Source organism: Hyperolius riggenbachi, chromosome 9 (assembly GCF_040937935.1).
Source record: "Hyperolius riggenbachi isolate aHypRig1 chromosome 9, aHypRig1.pri, whole genome shotgun sequence".
Lineage (NCBI taxonomy): Eukaryota > Metazoa > Chordata > Amphibia > Anura > Hyperoliidae > Hyperolius > Hyperolius riggenbachi.
In genome coordinates this window covers 1,513,937-1,537,972 of record NC_090654.1, presented here as the reverse complement: position 1 = coordinate 1,537,972, position 24,036 = coordinate 1,513,937, and the positions used below count along the sequence as shown (strand labels likewise).

Sequence of the window (24,036 nt, the reverse complement as noted above, 5' to 3'; positions counted from 1 at the left end):
ACATTCCACAGCCGGGGCCTCCCATGCTGCCTCCCCTCCCTCACACACAGACCTCAGATCAGCAGCAATGTGAGGAGAGAGTGGAGCAGTGATCACTGAGTACATTCCACAGCCGGGGCCTCCCATGCTGCCCCCCCCCCCCCTCCCTCACACACAGACCTCAGATCAGCAGCAATGTGAGGAGAGAGCAGAGCGGTGACCTCCGAGTGCATTCCGCAGCAGCAGCCTCCCATGCTGACTCCCCCTCCCTCACACACAGACCTCAGATCAGCAGCAATGTGAGGAGAGAGTGGAGACCACCGAGTACATTCCACAGCCGGGGCCTCCCATGCTGCCCCCCTCCCTCACACACAGACCTCAGATCAGCAGCAATGTGAGGAGAGAGCTGAGCAGTGACCACCGAGTACATTCCACAGCCGGGGCCTCCCATGCTGCCCCCCTCCCTCACACACAGACCTCAGATCAGCAGCAATGTGAGGAGAGAGCGGAGACCACCGAGTACATTCCACAGCCGGGGCCTCCCATGCTGCCCCCCTCCCTCACACACAGACCTCAGATCAGCAGCAATGTGAGGAGAGAGCGGAGCGGTGACCACTGAGTACATTCCACAGCCGGGGCCTCCCATGCTGCCCCCCTCCCTCACACACAGACCTCAGATCAGCAGCAATGTGAGGAGAGAGCGGAGACCACCGAGTACATTCCACAGCCGGGGCCTCCCATGCTGCCCCTCCTCCCTCACACACAGACCTCAGATCAGCAGCAATGTGAGGAGAGAGCGGAGCGGTGATCACCGAGTACATTCCACAGCCGGGGCCTCCCATGCTGCCCCCCTCCCTCACACACAGACCTCAGATCAGCAGCAATGTGAGGAGAGAGCGGAGACCACCGAGTACATTCCACAGCCGGGGCCTCCCATGCTGCCCCTCCTCCCTCACACACAGACCTCAGATCAGCAGCAATGTGAGGAGACAGCGGAGCAGTGACCACCGAGTGCATTCCACAGCCGGGACCTCCCATGCTGCCCCTCCTCCCTCACACACAGACCTCAGATCAGCAGCAATGTGAGGAGAGAGCGGAGCAGTGACCACTGAGTACCCCATGCTGCCCCTCCTCCCTCACACACAGACCTCAGATCAGCAGCAATGTGAGGAGACAGCGGAGCAGTGACCACCGAGTGCATTCCACAGCCGGGACCTCCCATGCTGCCCCTCCTCCCTCACACACAGACCTCAGATCAGCAGCAATGTGAGGAGAGAGCGGAGCAGTGACCACTGAGTACATTCCACGGCCGAGGCCTCCCATGCTGCCCCTCCTCCCTCACACACAGACCTCAAATCAGCAGCAATGTGAGGAGACAGCGGAGCAGTGACAACCGAGTGCATTCCACAGCCGCAGCCTCCCATGCTGCCCCTCCTCCCTCACACACAGACCTCAGATCAGCAGCAATGTGAGGAGAGAGCGGAGCGGAGACCACCGAGTACATTCCACAGCCGGGACCTCCCATGCTGCCCCTCCTCCCTCACACACAGACCTCAGATCAGCAGCAATGTGAGGAGAGAGCGGTGACCACTGAGTACATTCCACAGCCGGGGCCTCCCATGCTGCCCCTCCTCCCTCACACACAGACCTCAGATCAGCAGCAATGTGAGGAGAGAGCGGAGCGGTGACCACCCAGTACATTCCACAGCCGGGGCCTCCCATGCTGCCCCTCCTCTCTCACACACAGACCTCAGATCAGCAGCAATGTGAGGAGAGAGCGGAGCGGTGACCACCCAGTACATTCCACAGCCGCAGCCTCCCATGCTGCCTCCCCCTACCTCACACTCAGACCTCAGATCAGCAGCAATGTGAGGAGAGAGCGGAGACCACCGAGTACATTCCACAGCCGGAGCCTCCCATGCTGCCCCCCTCCCTCACACACAGACCTCAGATCAGCAGCAATGTGAGGAGAGAGCGGTGACCACCGAGTACATTCCACAGCCGGGGCCTCCCATGCTGCCCCTCCTCCTTCACACACAGACCTCAGATCAGCAGCAATGTGAGGAGAAAGCGGAGACCACCGAGTACATTCCACAGCCGGGGCCTCCCATGCTGCCTCCACTCCCTCACACATAGCCCTCAGATCAGCAGCAATGTGAGGAGAGAGCGGTGACCACCGAGTACATTCCACAGCCGGGGCCTCCCATGCTGCCCCTCCTCCCTCACACACAGACCTCAGATCAGCAGCAATGTGAGGCGAGAGCGGAGCGGTGACCACCGAGTACATTCCACAGCCGGGGCCCCCCATGCTGCCCCTCCTCCCTCACACACAGACCTCAGATCAGCAGCAATGTGAGGAGAGAGCGGAGTGGCGACCCCCGAGTACATTCCACAGCCGGGGCCTCCCATGCTGCCTCCCCCCCACACACACACAGACCTCAGATCAGCAGCAATGTGAGGAGAGAGCGGTGACCACCGAGTACATTCCACAGCCGGGGCCTCCCATGCTGCCCCCCCCCCCTCCCTCACACACAGCCCTCAGATCAGAAGCAGGAGAGAGCGGAGCAGTGACCACCGAGTACATTTCACAGCCGGGGCCTCCCATACTGCTCCCCCCCCCTCACACACAGACCTCAGATCAGCAGCAATGTGAGGAGAGAGCGGAGACCACCGAGTACATTCCACAGCCGGGGCCTCCCATGCTGCCTCCCCCACACACACAGACCTCAGATCAGCAGCAATGTGAGGAGAGAGTGGAGCAGTGAACACTGATTACATTCCACAGCCGGGGCCTCCCATGATGTCCCCCCCTCACACACAGACCTCAGATCAGCAGCAATGTGAGGAGAGAGCGGAGCGGTGACCACCGAGTACATTCCACAGCCGGGGCCTCCCATGCTGTCCCCCCCTTCCTCACACACAGACCTCAGATCAGCAGCAATGTGAGGAGAGAGCGGAGTGGCGACCCCCGAGTACATTCCACAGCCGGGGCCTCCCATGCTGCCCCCCCCCTCCCTCACACACAGACCTCAGATCAGCAGCAATGTGAGGAGAGAGCGGAGCAGTGACCACCGAGTACATTCCACAGCCGGGGCCTCCCATACTGCCCCCCCCTCACACACAGACCTCAGATCAGCAGCAATGTGAGGAGAGAGCAGAGCGGTGACCACCGAGTACATTCCACAGCCGGGGCCTCCCATACTGCCCCCCCCTCACACACAGACCTCAGATCAGCAGCAATGTGAGGAGAGAGTGGAGTGGTGACCCCCGAGTACATTCCACAGCCGGGGCCCCCCATGCTGCCCCCCTCCCTCACACACAGACCTCAGATCAGCAGCAATGTGAGGAGAGAGCGGAGCGGTGATCACCGAGTACATTCCACAGCCGGGGCCTCCCATGCTGCCCCCCTCCCTCACACACAGACCTCAGATCAGCAGCAATGTGAGGAGAGAGCGGAGCGGTGATCACCGAGTACATTCCACAGCCGGGGCCTCCCATACTGCCCCTCCTCCCTCACACACAGACCTCAGATCAGCAGCAATGTCAGGAGAGAGCGGAGACCACCGAGTACATTCCACAGCCGGGGCTTCCCATGCTGCCCCCCTCCCTCACACACAGACCTCAGATCAGCAGCAATGTCAGGAGAGAGCGGAGACCACCGAGTACATTCCACAGCCGGGGCCTCCCATACGCCCCCCCCCCCCCCTCACACACAGACCTCAGATCAGCAGCAATGTGAGGAGAGAGCGGAGTGGCGACCACCGAGTACATTCCACAGCCGGGGCCCCCCATGCTGCCCCTCCTCCCTCACACACAGACCTCAGATCAGCAGCAATGTGAGGAGACAGCGGAGCAGTGACAACCGAGTGCATTCCACAGCCGGGGCCCCCCATGCTGCCCCTCCTCTCTCACACACAGACCTCAGATCAGCAGCAATGTGAGGAGAGAGCGGAGCGGTGACCACCCAGTACATTCCACAGCCGGCGCCTCCCATGCTGCCCCTCCTCTCTCACACACAGACCTCAGATCAGCAGCAATGTGAGGAGAGAGCGGAGCGGTGACCACCCAGTACATTCCACAGCCGCAGCCTCCCATGCTGCCTCCCCCTACCTCACACTCAGACCTCAGATCAGCAGCAATGTGAGGAGAGAGCGGAGACCACCGAGTACATTCCACAGCCGGGGCCTCCCATGCTGCCCCCCTCCCTCACACACAGACCTCAGATCAGCAGCAATGTGAGGAGAGAGCGGTGACCACCGAGTACATTCCACAGCCGGGGCCTCCCATGCTGCCCCTCCTCCCTCACACACAGACCTCAGATCAGCAGCAATGTGAGGAGAGAGCGGAGACCACCGAGTACATTCCACAGCCGGGGCCTCCCATGCTGCCTCCCCTCCCTCACACACAGCCCTCAGATCAGCAGCAATGTGAGGAGAGAGCGGTGACCACCGAGTACATTCCACAGCCGGGGCCTCCCATGCTGCCTCCCCTCCCTCACACACAGACCTCAGATCAGCAGCAATGTGAGGAGAGAGCAGAGCGGTGACCACTGAGTACATTCCACAGCCGGGGCCTCCCATGCTGCCCCTCCTCCCTCACACACAGACCTCAGATCAGCAGCAATGTGAGGAGAGAGCGGAGCGGTGACCACTGAGTACATTCCACAGCCGGGGCCTCCCATGCTGCCCCTCCTCCCTCACACACAGACCTCAGATCAGCAGCAATGTGAGGAGAGAGCAGAGCGGTGACCACTGAGTACATTCCACAGCCGGGGCCTCCCATACTGCCCCTCCTCCCTCACATACAGACCTCAGATCAGCAGCAATGTGAGGCGAGAGCGGAGCGGTGACCACCGAGTACATTCCACAGCCGGGGCCTCCCATGCTGCCCCCCCCCCACACCCACACAGACCTCAGATCAGCAGCAATGTGAGGAGAGAGCGGTGACCACCGAGTACATTCCACAGCCGGGGCCTCCCATGCTGCCTCCCCCACACACACAGACCTCAGATCAGCAGCAATGTGAGGAGAGAGTGGAGCAGTGAACACTGATTACATTCCACAGCCGGGGCCTCCCATGATGTCCCCCCCCTCCCTCACACACAGCCCTCAGATCAGAAGCAATGTGAGGAGAGAGCGGAGCAGTGACCACCGAGTACATTCCACAGCCGGGGCCTCCCATACTGCTCCCCCCCTCACACACAGACCTCAGATCAGCAGCAATGTGAGGAGAGAGCGGAGACCACCGAGTACATTCCACAGCCGGGGCCTCCCATGCTGCCTCCCCCACACACACAGACCTCAGATCAGCAGCAATGTGAGGAGAGAGTGGAGCAGTGAACACTGATTACATTCCACAGCCGGGGCCTCCCATGATGTCCCCCCCTCACACACAGACCTCAGATCAGCAGCAATGTGAGGAGAGAGCGGAGCGGTGACCACCGAGTACATTCCACAGCCGGGGCCTCCCATGCTGTCCCCCCCTTCCTCACACACAGACCTCAGATCAGCAGCAATGTGAGGAGAGAGCGGAGTGGCGACCCCCGAGTACATTCCACAGCCGGGGCCTCCCATGCTGCCCCCCCCCCCTCCCTCACACACAGACCTCAGATCAGCAGCAATGTGAGGAGAGAGCGGAGCAGTGACCACCGAGTACATTCCACAGCCGGGGCCTCCCATACTGCCCCCCCCTCACACACAGACCTCAGATCAGCAGCAATGTGAGGAGAGAGCAGAGCGGTGACCACCGAGTACATTCCACAGCCGGGGCCTCCCATACTGCCCCCCCCCCCCTCACACACAGACCTCAGATCAGCAGCAATGTGAGGAGAGAGTGGAGTGGTAACCTACGAGTACATTCCACAGCCGGGGCCCCCCATGCTGCCCCCCTCCCTCACACACAGACCTCAGATCAGCAGCAATGTGAGGAGAGAGCGGAGCGGTGATCACCGAGTACATTCCACAGCCGGGGCCTCCCATGCTGCCCCCCTCCCTCACACACAGACCTCAGATCAGCAGCAATGTGAGGAGAGAGCGGAGCGGTGATCACCGAGTACATTCCACAGCCGGGGCCTCCCATACTGCCCCTCCTCCCTCACACACAGACCTCAGATCAGCAGCAATGTCAGGAGAGAGCGGAGACCACCGAGTACATTCCACAGCCGGGGCTTCCCATGCTGCCCCCCTCCCTCACACACAGACCTCAGATCAGCAGCAATGTCAGGAGAGAGCGGAGACCACCGAGTACATTCCACAGCCGGGGCCTCCCATACTGCCCCCCCCTCACACACAGACCTCAGATCAGCAGCAATGTGAGGAGAGAGCGGAGTGGCGACCACCGAGTACATTCCACAGCCGGGGCCTCCCATGCTGCCCCTCCTCCCTCACACACAGACCTCAGATCAGCAGCAATGTGAGGAGACAGCGGAGCAGTGACAACCGAGTGCATTCCACAGCCGGGGCCCCCCATGCTGCCCCTCCTCTCTCACACACAGACCTCAGATCAGCAGCAATGTGAGGAGAGAGCGGAGCGGTGACCACCCAGTACATTCCACAGCCGGGGCCTCCCATGCTGCCCCTCCTCTCTCACACACAGACCTCAGATCAGCAGCAATGTGAGGAGAGAGCGGAGCGGTGACCACCCAGTACATTCCACAGCCGCAGCCTCCCATGCTGCCTCCCCCTACCTCACACTCAGACCTCAGATCAGCAGCAATGTGAGGCGAGAGCGGAGCGGTGACCACCGAGTACATTCCACAGCCGGGGCCTCCCATGCTGCCTCCCCCCCACACCCACACAGACCTCAGATCAGCAGCAATGTGAGGAGAGAGCGGTGACCACCGAGTACATTCCACAGCCGGGGCCTCCCATACTGCCCCTCCTCCCTCACACACAGACCTCAGATCAGCAGCAATGTGAGGAGAGAGTGGAGCAGTGAACACTGATTACATTCCACAGCCGGGGCCTCCCATGATGTCCCCCCCCCTCCCTCACACACAGCCCTCAGATCAGAAGCAATGTGAGGAGAGAGCGGAGCAGTGACCACCGAGTACATTCCACAGCCGGGGCCTCCCATACTGCTCCCCCCCTCACACACAGACCTCAGATCAGCAGCAATGTGAGGAGAGAGCGGAGACCACCGAGTACATTCCACAGCCGGGGCCTCCCATGCTGCCTCCCCCACACACACAGACCTCAGATCAGCAGCAATGTGAGGAGAGAGTGGAGCAGTGAACACTGATTACATTCCACAGCCGGGGCCTCCCATGATGTCCCCCCCTCACACACAGACCTCAGATCAGCAGCAATGTGAGGAGAGAGCGGAGCGGTGACCACCGAGTACATTCCACAGCCGGGGCCTCCCATGCTGTCCCCCCCTTCCTCACACACAGACCTCAGATCAGCAGCAATGTGAGGAGAGAGCGGAGTGGCGACCCCCGAGTACATTCCACAGCCGGGGCCTCCCATGCTGCCCCCCCCCCTCCCTCACACACAGACCTCAGATCAGCAGCAATGTGAGGAGAGAGCGGAGCAGTGACCACCGAGTACATTCCACAGCCGGGGCCTCCCATACTGCCCCCCCCTCACACACAGACCTCAGATCAGCAGCAATGTGAGGAGAGAGCAGAGCGGTGACCACCGAGTACATTCCACAGCCGGGGCCTCCCATACTGCCCCCCCCCCTTCACACACAGACCTCAGATCAGCAGCAATGTGAGGAGAGAGTGGAGTGGTAACCTACGAGTACATTCCACAGCCGGGGCCCCCCATGCTGCCCCCCTCCCTCACACACAGACCTCAGATCAGCAGCAATGTGAGGAGAGAGCGGAGCGGTGATCACCGAGTACATTCCACAGCCGGGGCCTCCCATGCTGCCCCCCTCCCTCACACACAGACCTCAGATCAGCAGCAATGTGAGGAGAGAGCGGAGCGGTGATCACCGAGTACATTCCACAGCCGGGGCCTCCCATACTGCCCCTCCTCCCTCACACACAGACCTCAGATCAGCAGCAATGTCAGGAGAGAGCGGAGACCACCGAGTACATTCCACAGCCGGGGCTTCCCATGCTGCCCCCCTCCCTCACACACAGACCTCAGATCAGCAGCAATGTCAGGAGAGAGCGGAGACCACCGAGTACATTCCACAGCCGGGGCCTCCCATACTGCCCCCCCCCCTTACACACAGACCTCAGATCAGCAGCAATGTGAGGAGAGAGCGGAGTGGCGACCACCGAGTACATTCCACAGCCGGGGCCTCCCATGCTGCCCCTCCTCCCTCACACACAGACCTCAGATCAGCAGCAATGTGAGGAGACAGCGGAGCAGTGACAACCGAGTGCATTCCACAGCCGGGGCCCCCCATGCTGCCCCTCCTCTCTCACACACAGACCTCAGATCAGCAGCAATGTGAGGAGAGAGCGGAGCGGTGACCACCCAGTACATTCCACAGCCGGGGCCTCCCATGCTGCCCCTCCTCTCTCACACACAGACCTCAGATCAGCAGCAATGTGAGGAGAGAGCGGAGCGGTGACCACCCAGTACATTCCACAGCCGCAGCCTCCCATGCTGCCTCCCCCTACCTCACACTCAGACCTCAGATCAGCAGCAATGTGAGGAGAGAGCGGAGACCACCGAGTACATTCCACAGCCGGGGCCTCCCATGCTGCCCCCCTCCCTCACACACAGACCTCAGATCAGCAGCAATGTGAGGAGAGAGCGGTGACCACCGAGTACATTCCACAGCCGGGGCCTCCCATACTGCCCCTCCTCCCTCACACACAGACCTCAGATCAGCAGCAATGTCAGGAGAGAGCGGAGACCACCGAGTACATTCCACAGCCGGGGCTTCCCATGCTGCCTCCCCTCCCTCACACACAGCCCTCAGATCAGCAGCAATGTGAGGAGAGAGCGGAGACCACCGAGTACATTCCACAGCCGGGGCCTCCCATACTGCCTCCCCTCCCTCACACACAGACCTCAGATCAGCAGCAATGTCAGGAGAGAGCGGAGACCACCGAGTACATTCCACAGCCGGGGCCTCCCATACTGCCCCCCCTCCCTCACACACAGACCTCAGATCAGCAGCAATGTGAGGAGAGAGCGGAGACCACCGAGTACATTCCACAGCCGGGGCCTCCCATACTGCCTCCCCTCCCTCACACACAGACCTCAGATCAGCAGCAATGTGAGGAGAGAGCGGAGTGGCGACCCCCGAGTACATTCCACAGCCGGGGCCTCCCATGCTTCCCCCCCTACCTCACACACAGCCCTCAGATCAGCAGCAATGTTAGGAGAGAGCGGAGACCACCGAGTACATTCCACAGCCGGGGCCTCCCATGCTGCCCCCCCTCACACACAGCCCTCAGATCAGAAGCAATGTGAGGAGAGAGCGGAGCAGTGACCACCGAGTACATTCCACAGCCGGGGCCTCCCATACTGCTCCCCCCCTCACACACAGACCTCAGATCAGCAGCAATGTGAGGAGAGAGCGGAGACCACCGAGTACATTCCACAGCCGGGGCCTCCCATGCTGCCTCCCCCACACACACAGACCTCAGATCAGCAGCAATGTGAGGAGAGAGTGGAGCAGTGAACACTGATTACATTCCACAGCCGGGGCCTCCCATAATGTCCCCCCCTCACACACAGACCTCAGATCAGCAGCAATGTGAGGAGAGAGCGGAGCGGTGACCACCGAGTACATTCCACAGCCGGGGCCTCCCATGCTGTCCCCCCCTTCCTCACACACAGACCTCAGATCAGCAGCAATGTGAGGAGAGAGCGGAGTGGCGACCCCCGAGTACATTCCACAGCCGGGGCCTCCCATGCTGCCCCCCCCCCCCTCCCTCACACACAGACCTCAGATCAGCAGCAATGTGAGGAGAGAGCGGAGCAGTGACCACCGAGTACATTCCACAGCCGGGGCCTCCCATACTGCCCCCCCCCTCACACAGACCTCAGATCAGCAGCAATGTGAGGAGAGAGCAGAGCGGTGACCACCGAGTACATTCCACAGCCGGGGCCTTCCATACTGCCCCCCCCTCACACACAGACCTCAGATCAGCAGCAATGTGAGGAGAGAGTGGAGTGGTGACCCCCGAGTACATTCCACAGCCGGGGCCCCCCATGCTGCCCCCCTCCCTCACACACAGACCTCAGATCAGCAGCAATGTGAGGAGAGAGCGGAGCGGTGATCACCGAGTACATTCCACAGCCAGGGCCTCCCATGCTGCCCCCCTCCCTCACACACAGACCTCAGATCAGCAGCAATGTGAGGAGAGAGCGGAGCGGTGATCACCGAGTACATTCCACAGCCGGGGCCTCCCATACTGCCCCTCCTCCCTCACACACAGACCTCAGATCAGCAGCAATGTGAGGAGAGAGCGGAGCGGTGATCACCGAGTACATTCCACAGCCGGGGCCTCCCATACTGCCCCTCCTCCCTCACACACAGACCTCAGATCAGCAGCAATGTCAGGAGAGAGCGGAGACCACCGAGTACATTCCACAGCCGGGGCCTCCCATACTGCCCCCCCTCCCTCACACACAGACCTCAGATCAGCAGCAATGTCAGGAGAGAGCGGAGACCACCGAGTACATTCCACAGCCAGGACCTCCCATGCTGCCCCCCCTCCCTCACACACAGACCTCAGATCAGCAGCAATGTGAGGAGAGAGCGGAGTGGCGACCACCGAGTACATTCCACAGCCGGGGCCTCCCATGCTGCCCCCCCTCCCACACACACAGACCTCAGATCAGCAGCAATGTGAGGAGAGAGTGGAGCGGTGATCACCGAGTACATTCCACAGCCGGGACCTCCCATGCTGCCCCTCCTCCCTCACACACAGACCTCAGATCAGCAGCAATGTGAGGAGAGAGCGGTGACCACCGAGTACATTCCACAGCCGGGACCTCCCATGTTGGCCCCCCTCCCTCACACACAGACCTCAGATCAGCAGCAATGTGAGGAGAGAGCGGAGCGGTGATCACCGAGTACATTCCACAGCCGGGGCCTCCCATACTGCCCCTCCTCCCTCACACACAGACCTCAGATCAGCAGCAATGTGAGGAGAGAGCGGAGCGGTGATCACCGAGTACATTCCACAGCCGGGGCCTCCCATACTGCCCCTCCTCCCTCACACACAGACCTCAGATCAGCAGCAATGTGAGGAGAGAGCGGAGCGGTGATCACCGAGTACATTCCACAGCCGGGGCCTCCCATACTGCCCCTCCTCCCTCACACACAGACCTCAGATCAGCAGCAATGTGAGGAGAGAGCGGAGCGGTGATCACCGAGTACATTCCACAGCCGGGGCCTCCCATACTGCCCCTCCTCCCTCACACACAGACCTCAGATCAGCAGCAATGTCAGGAGAGAGCGGAGACCACCGAGTACATTCCACAGCCGGGGCCTCCCATACTGCCCCCCTCCCTCACACACAGACCTCAGATCAGCAGCAATGTCAGGAGAGAGCGGAGACCACCGAGTACATTCCACAGCCAGGACCTCCCATGCTGCCCCCCCTCCCTCACACACAGACCTCAGATCAGCAGCAATGTGAGGAGAGAGCGGAGTGGCGACCACCGAGTACATTCCACAGCCGGGGCCTCCCATGCTGCCCCCCCTCCCACACACACAGACCTCAGATCAGCAGCAATGTGAGGAGAGAGTGGAGCGGTGATCACCGAGTACATTCCACAGCCGGGACCTCCCATGCTGCCCCTCCTCCCTCACACACAGACCTCAGATCAGCAGCAATGTGAGGAGAGAGCGGTGACCACCGAGTACATTCCACAGCCGGGACCTCCCATGCTGCCCCCCCTCCCTCACACACAGACTTCAGATCAGCAGCAATGTGAGGAGAGAGCGGAGTGGTGACCCCTGAGTACATTCCACAGCCGGGGCCTCCCATGCTGCCCCTCAATGGTCACACTCACACACAGACCTCAGATCAGCAGCAATGTGAGGAGAGAGCGGTGACCACCGAGTACATTCCACAGCCGGGGCCTCCCATGCTGCCCCTCCTCCCTCACACACAAATCTCAGATCAGCAGCAATGTCAGGAGAGAGCAGAGCGGTGACCACCGAGTACATTCCACAGCCGGGGCCTCCCATGCTCCCCCTCCCATCTCCACACACAGACCTCAGATCAGCAGCAATGTGAGGAGAGAGCGGAGCGGTGACTACCGAGTACATTCCACAGCCGGGGCCTCCCATGCTGCCCCCCTCCCTCACACACAGACCTCAGATCAGCAGCAATGTGAGGAGAGAGAGCGGAGCCGTTACCACTGAGTACATTCCACAGCCGGGGCCTCCCATGCTGCCCCTCGTCCCTCACACACAGACCTCAGATCAGCAGCAATGTGAGGAGAGAGCGAAGTGGCGACCACCGAGTACATTCCACAGCCGGGGCCTCCCATACTGCCCCTCCTCCCTCACACACAGACCTCAGATCAGCAGCAATGTAAGGCGAGAGCGGAGCGGTGACCCCCGAGTACATTCCACAGCCGGGGCCTCCCATGCTGCCCCTCCTCCCTCACACACAGACCTCAGATCAGCAGCAATGTCAGGAGAGAGCGGAGCGGTGACCACTGAGTACATTCCACAGCCGGGGCCTCCCATGCTGCCCCCCCTCCCTCACACACAGACCTCAGATCAGCAGCAATGTGAGGAGAGAGCGGAGTGGCGACCACCGAGTACATTCCACAGCCGGGGCCTCCCATACTGCCCCCCTCCCTCACACACAGACCTCAGATCAGCAGCAATGTGAGGAGAGAGCAGAGCGGTGACCACTGAGTACATTCCACAGCTGGGGCCTTCCATACTGCCCCCCCCTCACACACAGACCTCAGATCAGCAGCAATGTGAGGAGAGAGCGGAGCGGTGATCACCGAGTACATTCCACAGCCGGGGCCTCCCATACTGCCCCCCTCCCTCACACACAGACCTCAGATCAGCAGCAATGTGAGGAGAGAGCGGAGCAGTGACCACTGAGTACATTCCACAGCCGGGGCCTCCCATGCTGCCCCTCCTCCCTCACACACAGACCTCAGATCAGCAGCAATGTGAGGAGAGAGCAGAGCGGTGACCACTGAGTACATTCCACAGCCGGGGCCTTCCATACTGCCCCCCCCCTCACACACAGACCTCAGATCAGCAGCAATGTGAGGAGAGAGCGGAGTGGCGACCCCCGAGTACATTCCACAGCCGGGGCCTCCCATGCTGCCCCTCCTCCCTCACACACAGACCTCAGATCAGCAGCAGTGTGAGGAGAGAGCAGAGCGGTGACCACTGAGTACATTCCACAGCCGGGGCCTTCCATACTGCCCCTCCTCCCTCACACACAGACCTCAGATCAGCAGCAATGTCAGGAGAGAGCGGAGCGGTGACCACTGAGTACATTCCACAGCCGGGGCCTTCCATACTGCCCCTCCCCCCTCACACACAGACCTCAGATCAGCAGCAATGTGAGGAGAGAGCGGAGTGGCGACCACCGAGTACATTCCACAGCCGGGGCCTCCCATACTGCCCCCCCCTCACACACAGACCTCAGATCAGCAGCAATGTGAGGAGAGAGCAGAGCGGTGACCACTGAGTACATTCCACAGCTGGGGCCTCCCATACTGCCCCCCCCCCCCTCACACACAGACCTCAGATCAGCAGCAATGTGAGGAGAGAGCGGAGACCACCGAGTACATTCCACAGCCGGGGCCTCCCATGCTGCCCCCCTCCCTAAAAATGTCAAGAAAAAACGGTGCACAGGCCCTTTGAATGAGCAAAGATCACCCCAAGAAAGAAACATGAGCGGAGTGGTGACCACGGAGTACACATCTGGTGCGGAAGTGAGGTCATTTCCTGTATGTGAAGTGTGCCACATGGCTGCTGTGTGCTGTTCTCTCTCTCCAGGTCATTGCTGATCTGCAGGACTGTGATTGTTAAGCCGGTCATACACGGCTCGTTTTTTTTATCAATTGAGCCGCTGATGGCTCGATTGATAATTTCCGACAGGTTCGATTACCGTGTGGAACTATTCCCCGCTCGATACCCGCGGGCGGACATTAGCAAGAAACGAAAAGAAGATAAGGAGCGCCCGCGGGGACGAGCGGGTATCAATCCGGGCGGCCGTGGGGACGCGCAAAAACGAGCAGTGTATTCCCGGCATTAGGGATGGGAAGGTATCAGGAAGCTACAAACCCCCACTGACACCAATGCCTTCCTATACTGGGGGATACCTATACTGGTGGGACACCTATACTGGTGGGACACCAATGCCTTCCTATACTGGGGGATACCTATACTGGTGGGACACCAATGCCTTCCTATACTGGAGGTGGCTACCTATACTGGTGGGACACCTATACTGGTGGGACACCAATGCCTTCCTATACTGGGGGATACCTATACTGGTGGGACACCTATACTGGTGGGACACCAATGCCTTCCTATACTGGGGGATACCTATACTGGTGGGACACCAATGCCTTCCTATACTGGAGGTGGCTACCTATACTGGTGGGACACCTATACTGGTGGGACACCAATGCCTTCCTATACTGGGGGATACCTATACTGGTGGGACACCTATACTGGTGGGACACCAATGCCTTCCTATACTGGGGGATACCTATACTGGGGGATACCTATACTGGTGGGACACCAATGCCTTCCTATACTGGGGGATACCTATACTGGTGGGACACCTATACTGGTGGGACACCAATGCCTTCCTATACTGGGGGATACCTATACTGGTGGGACACCAATGCCTTCCTATACTGGAGGTGGCTACCTATACTGGTGGGACACCTATACTGGTGGGACACCAATGCCTTCCTATACTGGGGGATACCTATACTGGTGGGACACCTATACTGGTGGGACACCAATGCCTTCCTATACTGGGGGATACCTATACTGGTGGGACACCAATGCCTTCCTATACTGGGGGATACCTATACTGGTGGGACACCTATACTGGTGGGACACCAATGCCTTCCTATACTGGAGGTGGCTACCTATACTGGTGGGACACCTATACTGGTGGGACACCAATGCCTTCCTATACTGGAGGTGGCTACCTATACTGGGGGATACCTATAGTGGTGGGACACCAATGCCTTCCAATACTGGGGGATACCTATACTGGTGGGACACCTATACTGGTGGGACACCAATGCCTTCCTATACTGGGGGATACCTATACTGGTGGGACACCAATGCCTTCCTATACTGGGGGATACCTATACTGGTGGGACACCTATACTGGTGGGACACCAATGCCTTCCTATACTGGGGGATACCTATACTGGTGGGACACCTATACTGGTGGGACACCAATGCCTTCCTATACTGGAGGTGGCTACCTATACTGGTGGGACACCTATACTGGTGGGACACCAATGCCTTCCAATACTGGGGGATACCTATACTGGTGGGACACCAATGCCTTCCTATACTGGGGGATACCTATACTGGTGGGACACCTTAGCTTCCAATACTGGGGGTGGCTACCTATACTAGAGGGTGCACCTTTAACTACCTCCCTATACTGGATGGTTATATTTTTATTTGGGGGGGGGCACCTTTTGCTACTTATTATTACGGCAGAAGGGGCCTCTAACTGGGTGGGGGGGCAAATGATGTGCCACTTGGGGGTCTCAGAGACCTTAGCGGCGCCCCTGCGAGGAGGAGTGTCAGCCATTAGCAGGGTTGGATGCGTGGTCATGTCATCTGTATTTCCTTTCTACCAGCCGAGCAGATATGAAGGAGGAATCGCTGTTTCCCTGTCGCATATAACGGAATGACGATCCTGTTACACAAGCAATGATGGACGGCCAGGACTGTTATATTACAGAATATCTCTGCCTTTTCCTCTGTTATACTATAAACCTTTCTTCACAATTCCATGCTTGCCTCTGATGATGATCTATTTGTGGGTTTGGAGAGGGATATTTAAGGGTGTGGAAATAATCCTGAAAAAAACAGACATTCAAATAAAAAAAAAAATGTGATGAAAATTAGAATAATGTGCAGTTCTAAAGATCCAGCTTGATGAAGTCATTGGGCTTGTTTCACAAAGCCGTGATAACTCTTTATCACGGTCGCGTTAGCGTTATAGCGTGCTTAACTTTTTCGTGCGCAAACGAAAAAGTTAATAAAATGTGAGCCATTTTATTGGTTCAGACAGCGGACCAATGGGGAGCCCAGGCTGCAGATTCAAAGATGCTTTGCCCGGGATCCTTCTATGCGCACAATAATTACAGTGTCAGATACACTGTAATTACACAATGGATTTTGCGGCGAAAGGCGTCTGGTGATCTGCGGCGGTATGTATGCAGGGGTGCCGGTGCAGCTACATGGGGGGCTTCTACAGTGTGCGGCGACCCGACGGGGAGCTCTGGGGGTCTCCTTATTAAAGGAGACCCCCAGATGCTGCGGCGGCGACGTGCGTTAGCCAGTTTAGACCTGCTTTTTGCTTGTCTAAACTTCGCATAGAGTTTAATGGCGCTGCTTTGCGTGCGGGACTTTGCGCGCGATCTATACTTATCTAAACTTAGCATGCCTAAACTTATCATGCCTAAACTTATCACACCTGGGGCTCGATTCACCAAGCGGTGCAAAGTGTTAGCACCGTGGTGAAAAGGCCCTTATCACGCCTAAAGTCACTTTAGGCATGATAAGTAGAAACTCGCGCGAAGTTGCCGCGCGCAAAGTTTTGCGCGCGCAACCGCGCGCGTGCGCGCGCAGCGTCCCCGCTTCGCGCGAAGCTCCCATTAAGCCCTATGGGACTTTGCGCGCGCTCTCACGCGCGAACGCGCGTACGCGCGGTAACTTCGCGCGAAGAGCAGGAAAAAGCGGTGATAACTCAGTGGTGAAAAGGTCATCACGCCTAAAGTCTTTTAGGCGTGATAACTGGGTTATCACCGCTTTGTGAATCGAGGCCAAAGTCTCTAAATGGGTTAGTACCGCTTTGTGAATCGAGCCCAAGGTGTGATAAGTTTAGGCATGATAAGTTTAGGCGTGATAAGTTTAGGCATGATAAGTTTAGGGGCTTGATTCACAAAGCGGTGCTAACAGTTAGCACGCTGGTGAAAAGCCCTTTATCATGCCTAAACTCAGTTTAGGCATGATAAGTTTAGGTGTGATAAGTTTAGGTGTGATAAGTTTAGGCATGATAAGTTTAGGTGTGATAAGTTTAGGCATGATAAGTTTAAGCGGCAACTGCGTTAGCACCGCAGTGCACAGCTGATCAAAAGCTTTACGCTAGCAAAGACTGGTGCACTTTGTATAAAGTTTAATGGCGCTGCTTTGCGTGCGGGACTTTGCAAGCGATCTAAACTTATCTAAACTTATCATGCCTAAACTTATCACACCTAAACTTATCACGCCTAAACTTATCACGCCTAAACTGGCTTTTCACCAGCATGGTGCAATGGTTATCATGCCTAAAGTCTTTTAGGCGTGCTAACTGGGTTAGCACCGTTTTGTGAATCGAGCCCTAGGTGTGATAAGTTTAAGCATGATGGGCTCGATTCACAAAGCGGTGCTAACCCAGTTAGCATGCCTAAAAGACTTTAGGCATGATAACCATTGCACCATGCTGGTGAAAAGCCAGTTTAGGCGTGATAAGTTTAGGTGTGATAAGTTTAGGTGTGATAAGTTTAGGCATGCTAAGTTTAGATAAGTGTAGATAGCGTGCAAAGCCCCGCACGCAAAGCAGCGCCATTAAACTCTATGCGAAGTGCACCAGACTTTGCTAGAGCAAAACTTTTGATCAGCTGTGCATTGCGGTGCTAACGCAGTTGGTGCTTAAACTTATCATGCCTAAACTTATCACACCTAAACTTATCATGCCTAAACTTATCACACCTAAACTTATCACACCTAAACTTATCATGCCTAAACTGAGTTTAGGCGTGATAAAGGGCTTTTCACCAGGGTGCTAAGTGTTAGCACCGCTTTGTGAATCAGGCCCGATAAGTTTAGGGGCCTGATTCACAAAGCGGTGCTAACAGTTAGCACCGTGGTGAAAAGCCCTTTATCACACCTAAACTCACTTTAGGCATGATAAGTTTAGGTGTGATAAGTTTAGGTGTGATAAGTTTAGGCATGATAAGTTTAGGTGTGATAAGTTTAGGCATGATAAGTTTAAGCACCAACTGCGTTAGCACCGCAGTGCACAGCTGATCAAAAGTTTTGCGCTAGCAAAGACTGGTGCACTTCGTATAAAGTTTAATGGCGCTGCTTTGCGTGCTGGACTTTGCAAGCGATCTAAACTTATCTAAACTTAGCATGCCTAAACTTATCACACCTAAACTTATCATGCCTAAACTTATCACACCTAAACTTATCACACCTAAATTTATCATGCCTAAACTGAGTTTAGGCATGATAAAGGGCTTTTCACCAGCGTGCTAACTGTTAGCACCGCTTTGTGAATCAAGCCCGATAAGTTTAAGCACCAACTGGGTTAGTTGCAGTGCAGTGCACAGCACAGCAGTGCACAGCTGATCAAAAGTTTTGCGCTAGCAAAGTCTGGTGCACTTTGAATAGAGTTTAATGGCGCTGCTATGCGTGCGGGCCTAGGGCGGAGCCATGCAAGGGGCGGGTTTTCACCATCCCTAATCCATTCCCCACCACATCTCGCCTGTCCCATTAACGCTGAACACCCATCTGCTTTGCTCTACATACTGCAGTGCGAGCGTACAGAAGGTGGCTAAATGCATGACAGACAGGGAGCATCAGCTAATCAACAGTCCGTGGCTGTACAAACATTTCAGCCTAGCCCGCCCTTTCTCCGCCCCTCCTTACCAGCTCAACCTATTGCAATCCAGCTTACAGCAGAAGGGGATGAAGGAGTCACTGACTGCTCTATCTGTGTATGTGTGTGGCTCTTGCTATATTCACAAGAGACAGAGCTCCGTTGCCTGCTAGATTCAGCTGCCTCCTCGTTCCTTAGGCCTCAATTCATCATTCTCTTTGAGATAACTTTTTCCAGTTTGTTAAATTACCGAATTTGAAGTTTAGCGATTTCTAGTTGTATTCATCAAGGTTTTTCCTCATTCGGTGTGAATTCGATAACAATTCGGTAACCATTCGGTAACGTGTCGATATTTCCATTTTACAGTGGTACTTTAACACAAGGCCATAAGATTCCCATGGAATTGTGGGTAAAAGGCGGTCCTTTGAGCACTACGTAGCAACATTCTAAATAGGGCGTAACACCTGGACCAGGATTCTGGAAGTGGTTGGGACAATCCCACAATTTGATAGGAGCCTTTTCTAAAAAAATTATAGTGCAGCTAGCAAATTAGTTAACCCTGGCACTGCCTGTGTTCTCTTACAAGATGATTCAAGAGAAATGCAGATGTCGTGTTATAGCAAATAAATCTATTCTCTTACAAATGTATATGGTTGCAGACCTTATTCTTGCCCTTCTGCGCCTTTGAATCACTCTCAGCTGATACATAACCACTTCAAATGGCTCCATCTTCTCTGTCAGCAATGATCTGACAGGAATAACGACAGAGCAGTGAAGGAGATAACTAATCCTAAATGTAACGCTAAACCACGCCCACTTTCTTTTTCATGAATTGCACTTTATTCCGTTTTAGCGAATCGTTACCGAATGTTCGCTAACAGCTGTAGGTAACTTTGATGAATCCTGAAATGAAGTTAACAAATTCGGTATTTTACCAAACTGTTGTTAACAAATTTGCTAAGTGTTGATGAATTGAGGCCATGTAAACACGCTGTCCTCCGCCAGGCTAAGTTCACTTCACGCATTGCTGAAGGAATGCTTTGCTGTTATCTGTACATCATTAAGCAGCAAACACCCACAGAGCATGACAGGGTTCAGAAATGATAACTAGATGTAGAGGATTCAGAAGGGCATAGCATAGGAATTCACTTTGTACCATCATTTTTCAGGAATGTACAGAGAGGAATGTCATAAACTAAACTTAAAGGAAGTGTCAGGCAATTTGTTACACCCAGATCTTCTTACCTGGGGCTTCCTCCAGCCCCTTGCAGCCGACATGTCCCTCTTCATGTCCTGGGCAGTCAGCTGGGAGTGGAGATGAGGGACTTGTTGGCTGCAAGAGACTGGAGGAATCCCAGGGTAAGTACATCTGGGAGTAGCAAAGATTGCCTGACGCTTCCTTTAACCACTTCGGTACCAGCAGCCTCTGCCCCCTTAAAGGAGTTGTCCGGCAAAACTAAATAAAATAAGCGCTACTTACCGGGGGCTTCCTCCAGCCCCAACCTCCCAGCACATCCCTCGCCGCAGCTCTCCCTTCAGTCGTTCGCCGGCGCTCCGACCCAGTCCCCGGCGATGACGTCAGAGCGACCTGGAGGTCGCTCTGTACTGCGCCTGCGTGATCGGCGCTGTCAATCACCGCCACGTGGGCCGGAGCGGACTGCGCAGGCGCAGAACTACTATGCTTATTAGTGGTTAATTCTGCATGTCACTGGTGGATTATTATAATTTAGTATTTATATAACGCCGACTTTTAATGGCAGAGTATATAGTCTTGTCACTTAGCTGTTCCTATTCCCTATCATATGTCTATATATGTATTGTGTAGTGTCAATTAACTTATCTGTATGTTTTCGGGATATGGGAGGAAACAAGAATACCCAGAGGAAACCCACGCAGAATTGGGGAGAGCATACAAACTCCGTGCAGATAGTGCCCTGGCTGGGAATTGAATCAGGGACCCAGCGCTGCAAGGCGCGAGCGCTAACCACTATGTGCATGTCAATAATATCTGGTGTATGTGTGGGATGAAACAGGTTGCATTGCCTGGAGCACCAAATAGGACATTGTATTTTATACAGAAAATGGCTGGTTTTACTATGGGATAATGTGCTCTCCAACAGTAATTTAATTATTGCAAATTAATATTTTTCAAATATGTTTATGATTTTATTCATGGGTATTTATTTTAATATATTGTGCAGTTAATTTTACATTTTAAATTTTACTAATTTGGTCATTTGGAATTGGTCAAGATGCTGTTAGGGTGCCCATTAACGATACAATGAACAATTAGTTACATTCTTTACCGTTTGTGGGCACGATCAATAGTTTACTTTGATTGATCGTGTTCACAACAGTGAAAGAAAGTAGCTAAATCAATTATCTCTAATGAAATTGACCCAAAAAATTGATACAACAGTTGTTCCTAGTCGATTGGCGCCATCAACAGTAGTCGATCTGTTTGTTAAATTGTATCTTTAATTGGCACCTTTAGTTGGGGGGGGGGGGGGGGCGGTTGGTGACAGTGGGCCTAGGGCAGTGAAAAGTACAAATCCGGCCCTGTGCAGGACTTTGCGCGCGATCTAAACTTATCATGCCTAAACTTATCACACCTAGGCCTCGATTCACAAAGCGGTGATAACCCAGTTATCACGCCTAAAAGACTTTAGGCGTGATGACCTTTTCACCACTGAGTTATCACCGATTTTTCCTGCTCTTCGCGCGAAGTTACCGCGCGTAAGCGCGTTCGCGCGTACGCGCGTGAGAGCGCGCGCAAAGTCCCATAGGGTTTAACGGGAGCTTCGCGCGAAGCGTCGGGTGCTGCGCGCGCTCTTACGCGCGTACGCGCGTACGCGCGTACGCGCGGTAACTTCGCGCGAGTTTCTTCTTATCACGCCTAAAGTGAGTTTAGGCGTGATAAGGGGCTTTTCACTGGCGTGCAAACACTTTGCACCGCTTTGTGAATCGAGCCCCTAAACTTATCACACCTAAACTTATCACGCCTAAACTTATCACGCCTAAACTGGCTTTTCTCCAGAGTGGTGCAATGGTTATCATGCCTAAAGGGCCTGATTCACAAAGCGGTGCAAACACTTTGCACGCCTGTGAAAAGCCCTTTATCACGCCTAAACTTAGTTTAGGCGTGATCTGAAGGAATTTGCGCGAACTCCCGCGCGCAAAGTTTTGCGCGCGTAGCGCACCGTGCTTCGCGCGAAGTGCCCATTAAGCCCTTCGCGCGAGTTAGAGCACAAAGCGGTGATAACTTTGCTGGTGCAAAGGTTATCACGCCTAAAGTCTTTTAGGCGTGATAACTGAGTTATCACCGCTTTGTGAATCGAGCCCCTAAAGTCTCTAACTGGGTTAAGTCTCTAACTGGGTTAGCACCGTTTTGTGAATCGAGCCCATTGGGCTCAATTCACAAAACGGTGCTAACCCAGTTAGAGACTTTGGGCCTGATTCACAAAGCGGTGCTAACAGTTATCACGCTGGTGAAAAGCCCTTTATCACGCCTAAACTCAGTTTAGGCATGATGGGCTCGATTCACAAAGCGGTGATAACTCAGTTATCACGCCTAAAAGACTTTAGGCGTGATAACCTTTGCACCAGCAGCCTTCCTCACTGAGTATCACGCATGCTGGTTCCAGGGCTGGAGGTGTAATATCAGATAGTGCAGCCCGGAAGCAGCCTTCCTCACTGAGTATCACGCATGCTAGTTCCGGGGCTGGAGGTGTACTATCAGATAGTGCAGCCTGGAAGCTTCCTTCCTCACTGAGTATCACGCATGCTGGTTCCAGGGCTGGAGGTGTAATATCAGATAGTGCAGCCCGGAAGCAGCCTTCCTCACTGAGTATCGCGCATGCTGGTTCTGGGGCTGGAGGTGTAATATCAGATAGGACAGCCCGGAAGCTCCCTTCCTCACTGAGTATCACGCATGCTGGTTCCGGGGCTGGAGGTGTAATGTCAGATATTGCAGCCTTCCTCACCGAGTATCACGCATGCTGGTTCCAGGGCTGGAGGTGTAATATCAGATAGTGCAGCCTGGAAGCTCCCTTCCTCACTGAGTATCGCACATGCTGGTTCCGGGGCTGAAGGTGTAATGTCAGATATTGCAGCCCGGAAGCAGCCTTCCTCACCGAGTATCACGCATGCTGGTTCCAGGGCTGGAGGTGTAATATCAGATAGTGCAGCCTGGAAGCTCCCTTCCTCACTGAGTATCGCACATGCTGGTTCGGGGGCTGGAGGTGTAATGTCAGATATTGCATCCCGGAAGCAGCCTTCCTCACCGAGTATCACGCATGCTGGTTCCGGGGCTGGAGGTGTAATGTCAGATATTGCAGCCCGGAAGCAGCCTTCCTTACCGAGTATCACGCATGCTAGTTCCGGGGCTGGAGGTGTAATATCAGATAGTGCAGCCTTCCTCACTGAGTATCACGCATGCTGGTTCCGGGGCTGGAGGTGTAATATCAGATAGTGCAGCCTGGAAGCTCCCTTCCTCACTGAGTATCGCGCATGCTGGTTCCGGGGCTGGAGGTGTAATGTCAGATATTGCAGCCCGGAAGCAGCCTTCCTCACTGAGTATCACGCATGCTGGTTCCGGGGCTGGAGGTGTAATGTCAGTTATTGCAGCCCTGAAGCAGCCTTCCTCATTGAGTATCTCGCATGCTGGTTCTGGGGCTGGAGGTGTAATGTCAGATATTGCAGCCCGGAAGCAGCCTTCCTCACTGAGTATCGCGCATGCTAGTTCCGGGGCTGGAGGTGTAATATCAGAATGGGCAGCCCGGAAGCAGCCTTCCTCACTGAGTATCACGCATGCTGGTTCCGGGGCTGGAGGTGTAATGTCAGATATTGCAGCCCGGAAGCAGCCTTCCTTACCGAGTATCACGCATGCTAGTTCCGGGGCTGGAGGTGTAATATCAGATAGTGCAGCCTTCCTCACTGAGTATCACGCATGCTGGTTCCGGGGCTGGAGGTGTAATATCAGATAGTGCAGCCTGGAAGCTCCCTTCCTCACTGAGTATCGCGCATGCTGGTTCCGGGGCTGGAGGTGTAATGTCAGATATTGCAGCCCGGAAGCAGCCTTCCTCACTGAGTATCACGCATGCTGGTTCCGGGGCTGGAGGTGTAATGTCAGTTATTGCAGCCCTGAAGCAGCCTTCCTCATTGAGTATCTCGCATGCTGGTTCTGGGGCTGGAGGTGTAATGTCAGATATTGCAGCCCGGAAGCAGCCTTCCTCACTGAGTATCGCGCATGCTGGTTCCGGGGCTGGAGGTGTAATGTGAGATATTGCAGCCCGGAA

The 24,036-nt window shown here is 55.7% G+C and overlaps 1 protein-coding gene across 2 annotated transcripts in view; it reads left to right on the top strand.

The window, feature by feature from the left end:
* MEI1 (meiotic double-stranded break formation protein 1) overlaps positions 1-15,884 on the top strand; it is a 501,764-nt gene extending 485,880 nt beyond the window's left edge. For both annotated transcript variants that reach the window (XM_068254993.1, XM_068254992.1), the window contains one exon: positions 15,737-15,884. In XM_068254993.1, coding sequence (XP_068111094.1) covers positions 15,737-15,782 — 46 coding nt within the window. In that variant the 3' untranslated portion in view covers positions 15,783-15,884. The remainder of the gene's footprint in view (positions 1-15,736) is intronic.
* The last annotated feature ends 8,152 nt before the right edge of the window (positions 15,885-24,036 follow it).